The sequence below is a fragment of the Quercus lobata genome, chromosome 2, assembly GCF_001633185.2.
Source record: "Quercus lobata isolate SW786 chromosome 2, ValleyOak3.0 Primary Assembly, whole genome shotgun sequence".
Taxonomy (NCBI): domain Eukaryota; kingdom Viridiplantae; phylum Streptophyta; class Magnoliopsida; order Fagales; family Fagaceae; genus Quercus; species Quercus lobata.
The window spans coordinates 59,452,092-59,460,809 of record NC_044905.1 but is presented as its reverse complement, the minus strand read 5'-3'; the positions used below and the strand labels follow the sequence as shown (position 1 = coordinate 59,460,809).

The following is an 8,718-nucleotide window of genomic DNA, read 5'->3' as shown; positions in this document are numbered from 1 at the left end:
TTGCTTGGGCTCGGCTTGTTTATTAAAAGAGCCTAAAACTAAGGTTTAAACTTGGTTTATTTATAATCAAACAAACATGAACAAGCTTTTTATCAAGTCGAGCCCGATTTGTTCATGATCGGCTTGGTTCATTTTCAGCCCTACCCATTAGGTGTGTTTTATTACAATTTTGCCACTTAACTCATCAACTTAAAACCAAAGAGGTTTCCATTCATTTCCCTGGCAGCGGACAAGACTACTCAAGTTCAACTGCCTGACTCACTAGACCTACTTCCCAAACAGACCCGAAAGAAATTGCGGGAAGCAACGGGTCATTTAGGCGGGAATCCAACCAAGCACGCCTTGCTCCAGCACAGCTTTCCCTCCAAAGAAAAACCCTACAATACATATACTCTCTCTCTCTCTGTCTCTCCTTCAATCCACACCACATTTCCTCTCTCACAAATCGCTCTGTTTCGCTGTGATACCAATGGAGCTTTCATCTTCATCAAAATCTAAATCCAAGAAACCCCATTCAAAACACTTCAACGCACCCGACCAGCTGAGCTCCAAAACTCCAGAAAAACAGCCCACACAGCTCCCCCGCAACCGCTTGCGCAACCGCGGCGTCGCCCTCTCCGTCAACGAAGTCAGAAAAGTCGCCGAAACTCTCCGCCCCAACTCCTCCGCCAGAAGGCAGATCCAATCCTGGCCAACTTCCCCAGAAATCCCCGAGCCCCATAAGTCCAAGAAACCGCTTCCCCAGCCCACTAAGCTACCCGAAAAGTATGAACTTTTTTTGTTTATACGGTGATTTGATTAGTTTATTTGTTTTAGCTTTTAATTAATGTTTCTGGGTATTTGTTCTATGTGCAGGTATGAGATTCTTGCTCAGTTTTTTGATAGCTTGGATAGTTCTATAAGGTTGTTGCGGTTGAAGGGTTCCTCATCCTCTTTTACCAATATTTGCCCCAAAATTGAGTGTTTAACTGATAGGTAAATTTTTAATTAATTTTTTTTTTTTTTTTTTGGGTTTTGTTTGGTTTCTAAGAAAGTAAAATTTTGGTTGGGAAATGATTGCATTCTGTGTCTTATAGCGATGATGATTGGTATGAAGTTATGAAATTTTTTGGTTTTGGTGGTGAATTTGGAGCCTTGTTATTAATTTTGATGGATAAGATGTTTCAAATTTGTTTTCCCTCTTTTTGGTTGCTTAGAAAATAGAACCTTAAACGTCTGTTTGGATTTGGGAAAAGCGTGTTTTTAAAATGTAATTCCAGCACTTGAAAACAAAATAGAAACCCATTGCCAAAAAAGTTTTAAGAGGGAAAATGTATTCTTAAAACATAGATTTTTCAGTTTTTTTAGATCAGTTTTAAAAAATTACTACCACACTGCATATTTGATATTTCTTAAGCAACTCACCTGATACATTTACTACACTTACCTATATGAGATTAATGAATCTTATGATTGCTTTGTATGTTTTTAAAAAAAATATGTTTTTAGGAGGTTTACACACAGGCACTTGGCTCAATTGAAGTTTATTTTGCGCGATGCAATTGAGATAAAGAGGGTACTTGTGTTCGATGAGCGGACGAGCTGTATGAAGCCGGATCTCCATGTTTCCATCAACGTTGATGCAGTGGAAAATGATAGGAAGTTGAAATCTGAAAGCGGGAATATGCATTTGAGGAAGGTGTTACGATCGCGGCTTGCGGATTTTTCAAAATCCTTTCCTGAGGTACTCGTGTTCTGTACTTTCTGTATATTACATGGGATATATCCTTAAATTTTTGTTAGTTCTGTATTCATGATCACATCTAGAACAACATTAGTTGCCAATCATTTACATTTTTTATACGTATATATAGGTTACTTTGATTCTCTGGTTATAATGCCTTCCTGGCCAATTGAAAAGGGGAGTGTGCTTTGGAATATTATGCACAAAAACTGTTGGGCATATATTCTCTCTTTTCTTAGGACATTCTTGCAGTGAGATGCCTCTGTTTCAACTGTTCCCTCCATTCCTATCTATATATAGTTGTTTTACACTTTATGTATAAACTTTATTACAAGATTCCATCTGCCACTTGTGGCCACCTAATGAGACTGGGTTAAGATAATACCATAATCTAATATAATTTTGATTAGGGTCATATTCTATGGTTTCCATTATAGAAGTGTTCCTTTTTCATACAATTGAAAATCAACTTTATGCTCTAGCTGCTTTTGACGTCTCTTTCACTACAAATGTTAACCATAAAGGTGGCTGTCAGCGATTCACTACCGCTTAAAATTGTAACTAACAATATTGATTTGAGATGAAAAAAATTGTAATTAACAATATGGATTTGATATGAAAAATTATTGTCAGTTTACTCATATATATTCGATATGAAGATTTCTGGTAGTTTTAAGCAATTCTCTAGACTGCACCTTAAGATTTTTCTTCTGCATGCAGGTGGATGAAATTCCAGAGGAACTGTTGCCTGAACCATTCAATCGTAAAGAGCTAGACGTCCATTCGAACATGAAAACACCCACCTCATCATTTCCTATTAAGACATCAACTGTTGCACTAACAGCTCTGCAATCAGCAGTATCAGAAACCTGCATTCGGGATGATGAAATTGCAGAAGGAACAGAACAAGATCTGAATTCAAACATAAACAATTCTCCCAACATGTCATTTTCCCTCGGGACATCAATCGAAGCACATAGAAAACAGCAACCAGTGGTAGCATCACATCTCTCTCGATCTTTCCACAAGCACTTTTCACAGAAAGTCATTAGCCATGAAGTACAGAACTATCCTCTAAACTTATCAAAGACGGATCTCCAATCTTCAGTTCTTCCAGTTCCAGAGTCACCATTTAACAAAAGTTCCTCCAAAGAGAAAAGTAGTTCTGCTGCTGGTACTCCATCCCCATCAAAACTGTTGTTTGAATCAACCAGCAATGAAAAATGTCTAGCAGTTCATGCTTCCCCTGCTCATTTGCCACAATCTTGCCCACCAGCAACCCCAAGCAAAGAGATAGATGCCATGAAAAATGAGAGTGGTTCTCCTGCAGAAATTGCTAATATCCATTCAACTCCTGCAAAACATGTTCTCACTCCAGCTGGGCTGATGAATGTCACGCCAACATTGTATCCACCAAAGAGATGTTATATGAGCCCAGAGGATGATTCCACTAGCTCACCAAACAAGTTAATAAGGCGTCCACCCCTTTTAAGATCGTTAAAATTTGACACTCCCATAAAGAATGGAAACATTGGTGATGAAATGGATGACACTGGAGGTGTTTCAGTTGATAATGATGTTTTTGATATTCTTCCTGAGAATATTTTGCAATCGGTAAGCCCCATTGTGAATTCCTTATGCTTTCATCCTTACCAAGCATGTTTCTATGTTCTATGTTCTATTTAAAACAATATGCAAGCTATCATTTTTTTTTTCTTCTAGTGTTATTTGACTGCAATAACCAACATATAAATTTCATTTTGCTTCAAACGGAAATTAAATCAAGGATAGGATATCAGTTTATAGTCATTATGTTTGTATTTATCCTAGCCTTATTAGTTTACAACATGAACATACCTAAATATTTGTTTGGAGGTGAACATATTGAACCTGGACAGAGACATAAAAGTTTGTTCTGATTGCATCATTAAAATTTATAACTATGTTTTCTTGCTGCAGATAATGGAGAAAGAGAGGAAGGCAGTAGAAGAGAGAAATCCAGTGATCTCACGGGCAAAACGGAGGCGACAAATGATTGCTAGCCTGCCTAAGCTCTTCAACATGATTCACTTCTTATTTCAGTCTATTAAGCGGTCTGTTATCACAAAAGAGGAGCTTATACACAAGATAATTGCAAGCCATTGTGATATTGTTGACAGAAGTAAGCATTTGTACCACACGGATATAATTCCCTTTTCTCTGGGAGCTTTTGGTGATCCTCTTCATTTGTGTTTGCAGGAGAAGTTGAAGAGCAGCTAAACCTCTTAATAGAATTAGTTCCGGAATGGATTTCAGAAAAGTTGGCATCTGGAGGGGATTTGCTCTTCTGGTGAGCCTTGTTAATATGTGATATGATTGTGGATGGATCCATTTTAATTGTTGTAGAGAACAAATGGATATTTGTCTTTAGAAGATCATAAATTATTCTTCAAGCAACAAAACTTATTCAAATTGTTTGATGTCATTATCTGTTCTTTTTTGCAGTATAAATAAAACGTCAAGTCCTGAGTCATTACGCGCACGGCTTGAAGAAGCAAAGTGAGGAGAAGCATGAAATAGATTTTTGGAAATTACTGTAAGAAGCATGTGGAGGAATGGTTTAAAATTGTCTTTGTAAATGTTAATTCTTTGTTGTTAGCTGATGATCGTAGAGTAGATTTTGGAAGTAGACTCAGGAGCTTAAGATGAAGTCTCTGTGAAATATGTTAATTACATGGCAAGATTATTGGAAAGCGTGCTTTTTGTATGATCAACTTATTGTCTTAAAGTTAATATATAAAAGTTCCTATTTAAGCAGCATCAACAAGCATTCTAAAAGTCCATGGGAAGTTTTCCCTTGCGTCAATGTCTTAGTATTTTGTGTTTTTATTGATTGGGACCAGTGTACGCTAGATGATCCCCTAAAACCTGAGTAAATGCTTATAAGCTGACAAATGTTGTGTATGGCTATGTGAATTGTGATGTGTCTAGGTATGTTAGGAGACTAGCATTATATATGAAAGGGGCACTATACACTGCTCTCCCACTGAAGTCCCCGCACAATTTGAGCACCAGCTTTTTTTTTTTTTTTGGTTAAACGGTTGGATAGATAAATAAAATAAGCAGTCACAACAATTACAATCTGCCCACTGCAGCTAAAGTATTGGCAATAAGCCTATGATAATACAGCCCATTTTTATCTACTTCAATCGGTACATTCAGATCAGCAGAGGGGGAAAAATCAAAAACAACAAAATTTTCTGTCATGGAGCAGCTCCTTTTAGCCAAAAATTGATTCGCCTCTCCAAACACATGCCCCACCTGGACCTGCACAAGCCTTGCTATGAGAGACCTGCAGTCATTCAACAAAGGAGAGTAGATTCGGTTAGGATTTTCAATACCATTGAGCATCTTTACAATCACCTTAGCATCAAGTTCCACATCTAAATGAGTTATGCCCAATTGAATGGCCAAGATCAGCCCATCTCGCAATGCCCACCACTCAGCCAACACACTAGTGGCATATCCAATTGCTCTTGAGTACCCCTTAACCCAATCTCCATGACAGTCTCTAATTACTCCTCCACCACCCGTCTTGCTAGGATTTCCAATAAAGTACCATCAGTATTTAATTTGAGCACCAGCTTTGGAATGGCTATTGTAGTACCATCAATTTATGTCTCAGCAAAGGTTGATTTTTTTTTTACTCATTTGGTACACTTTTTCATAACATTAAAACTTCATTGAATGAGAATAATCAACTACAAACTTTCTCCCTCCATCTGATCCATCAAATTGGCAATTTCTCACAAACTCCATTTTCTTTTTCTAATTTTTATTTCATGTGGTAGTGGACGTGTAATTTGATTTGAAGTGGCATAAAAATAATTTTTATATTTGATAGTCAGCCAAATAAGCATTTTCCATCGACCATTTAATTAATGACAAATACCATTTTGATTCAATAACAAAAAGTTAGAAACTAAATTGACACATTTGAAAGGTCGAGTACCAAATCGACACACAATGTAAAAGATTAAAAACCAAATATGTAATTTACTCAAGTTTCAAATCATCTCAACATTACTTTTAAAAGAGTCACTAGTGAACAAGCACAAGCAGAACTACTAATTATTTGTCTATTTTGTATCATTTCGGTAAGAAGCATTCACCTTTATGGAATTCATATATACATACGTTATAGAAAACACCCGCTCATTACTCACATTCACCTAGCATTTATTAAGAGAAAATGGAGTATCATCTCATCATTTAGCAAATAGAAGAGTTAAAATAGAGAGATTTAAGAGGGCCTTACAGAGAGAATAATAGAAAGAGAGGTCGTGCCTCCACATGTGCACACATACATCGAGAGAGAGAGAGAGAGAGAGCTTGTTGCTCTACTCAGATCTGGTGACTGGAGCCTAGAACGATATTGTGCAACTTACCTCTAATAGGTCTCACTGCCTAAGTTGGTTATTCAGTCCTCCTCGTAGGCCGCAAGTGTCTCTACTCAATCTCTTGGTTAGTTTTTTTTTTTTTTTTTGGGGGGGGGGGGGTGTGTGGGGATGAATGTATAACGGAATGGTTTTGGAAATCTGCTAGAAATGTGATTAGATTGTAATGAAAATAAAGATTTCTTTTTTTTTTTTTTGGTTAAAAAAAGAAGAAGATAATTAAGCTATATTTATAAAGTATGAATAGGTATATATCTTTCATTGATCGTATATGTTACATGAAAGTGCCAAACACTACAGTTTAGTGCAATCCGTCGGCTTGAAGGAGACCATCCTTGTTTCCAAGTCAAACCCAATCAACAAGTTTGCTTGAACATAGTTGCCATATAATCCTTGGTCACCCAAATCTGCCAGTGCAGTATTAGTAATTACAAAGCAGTAAATATGTTATGACCCATGGACACGTGGAGTTGGAAGGAGTTGCTGAGTCAGACAGTGGCTAAGTTATTTGGATCAAGATATTGCCTCACATAGTAGCTATCATTAATTTAGTTGTGTTAGGATAATGTGTATTTGAATTTGATTGATAATTGAATTAAGTTGTTGTTAGGATGGAGTCTATCTTGTGATAGAACTCTAGCTGATAAGATTAGGAGTTATCTTGTTAATTTGAATTCCAGTTCAGTGTATTTAAGCATCAAGATGAATAAAATGAGGCAAGCAGAATTTAACCCAAATATTCTTTTCTCCCTTTATCTCTAGGAGGGCAGTCGCCTCGAATACGACTAATTCATCTAATCAACTGCAGTTCATTGCAAAATATCATATGCATGAACCGGTTGATTGAAAGTTAGTATAGGCTTTAACTCCACATCTGCACCTTCAAAATGGACAGTCAATTTTGGTCCAATGTCATTAGTAATTTTGGTTCTATAGCAAAGCCGTGTCCCTGTTAGAGTTTCATTTTTAATGGGATCAATTGAAATCTGCTTCTTCACTTCCACCTCTAAGCAATTATAAAAATCCGGTGGCAAAGTCAATGGTGGTGATCCTGAATCGATACAAACGTTGCCCTTAGAAACCTTACCTGAAGAGTTAAGGGGCACATATGTGTCTCCAACACTAATTCCTTCGAGTGTCACGTAATATTGATCTCCCATAGCTACAAATGGTGTTGAAACCATACCATCACCCACAACTTCACTGCCATTGCCAAAACTTATCTTGCCTGTAATACTAGGATCAGTATATTCAGTACCATACGGCAACAAGCAATAACAAAACCTCTTGCTACCAATTTGTGAAGGAAAGGACAAAGGCCCTAATCCTAACGCAATGAGTCTCGTTGTGTGGTCATTGTAATTGATGGTATTGTTGTGTGCACATGCAAAAGCAATATCAAAGGAAACTGCTTGCCCAGAGGTAGAAGTGATGGTGACTTTTTCTTTGGCCAAAACACCTTTGGATAAACCACTTGCATATCCACTGACGTAATTGCAACTATTTTGAGGAGAACAATGGACTTGGTCCCATACTTGACATTTTTTTGAATGACAAGAAATTTCACTGTATGTGCTGGACTTTTTAGTTTTTAGGATCGAACTTGGGATGAATCTGATTAAAGCAGACATCACAAGGTACACATTGTGTCCACACAAGGTCACTAGCTATATCGATAATGCCTACTGGTGGAGTGCCAATTGAGACCTTCATGAGATGTTGACCGTAGTATGGTATTAATTGTGCTTGGGGGACATTATGAGCAGTAACCAAAAGGCCTATAAGATAATATGAGAGAAGGAAGCATTGATGAAATTTGACACCGCTTGCCATTGAATTTAGAGAAATGAAATTGTACTGGTTATACTAAATACTTTTATATTCTCGATTAAACCGAACTTTCCATGTTTGGCCTAACGATTACTTGATTGCACCATTAATTTGACCTAATAGAAGGGGAAGGAAAAAAAAAAAAAAAAGAAAAAAAAAAAAAAAAAAAGAAAATTCTCCATCCGTGAATGGCATCGAATGTACTATTAAAAACTGGAAATTTTAGTAAGCACCAAAATTTGCTTCTTTTAACAATATTTAAAACAGAGATTGTAATGAATGCAATAATGCCAATATATCATAACAAATCTCTCATTCATGCCTGAAAATTTCAGTTGAAATTTCTCCCCAATTCTGAAAACCAAACCCTATAACTATTCTCCCCAACTCTGAAAATCAAAAACTCAAAACACATCTCTTCTCTACTTTTTTCCTTCCCCCATATCGCAAAATCTCCTCTCCCCATCCTCCCACTTTGAGACCAGACAAGCTTATATGGTTACCGAACCTCAATGGAAAATTCTCCGTTAAATCTGCCTACCATCTTGCAACCCATCTCATTGATACGCCAACCACAAATTGATGTTAGCTGGAAAAAGCTTTGGGAGCTCAAATACCCTAAAAGGATTAAGAGAATTACCTCCTTAGCTGCTTCGCTTATACCGAAGAGGTATAACTCTGTAAATTTCTACCTCTGTGCGTGAGTTAGAGTTTTGTTTGGTTTGGGTT

The 8,718-nt window shown here is 37.0% G+C and overlaps 2 protein-coding genes across 2 annotated transcripts; one reads left to right on the top strand and one right to left on the bottom strand.

Moving 5' to 3' along the window:
- The first annotated feature begins 306 nt into the window (after positions 1 to 306).
- On the top strand, positions 307 to 4,512 carry LOC115975990 (CDT1-like protein a, chloroplastic). The gene is made up of 7 exons (XM_031097052.1): positions 307 to 765; positions 856 to 975; positions 1,489 to 1,723; positions 2,444 to 3,337; positions 3,683 to 3,884; positions 3,962 to 4,052; positions 4,208 to 4,512. Exons 1-7 carry the CDS (start codon positions 470 to 472, stop codon positions 4,263 to 4,265), a joined length of 1,896 nt encoding a protein of 631 aa, XP_030952912.1. The 5' UTR covers positions 307 to 469; the 3' UTR covers positions 4,266 to 4,512.
- A 2,456-nt stretch (positions 4,513 to 6,968) lies between these two features.
- LOC115967481 (aspartic proteinase CDR1-like) lies at positions 6,969 to 7,992 on the bottom strand. The gene is made up of 2 exons (XM_031086583.1): positions 7,763 to 7,992; positions 6,969 to 7,659 (listed from the first exon to the last, which is right to left on the bottom strand). The coding sequence occupies exons 1-2, from the start codon at positions 7,990 to 7,992 to the stop codon at positions 6,969 to 6,971; spliced, it is 921 nt and encodes a 306-aa protein (XP_030942443.1).
- Between the last annotated feature and the right edge of the window lie 726 nt (positions 7,993 to 8,718).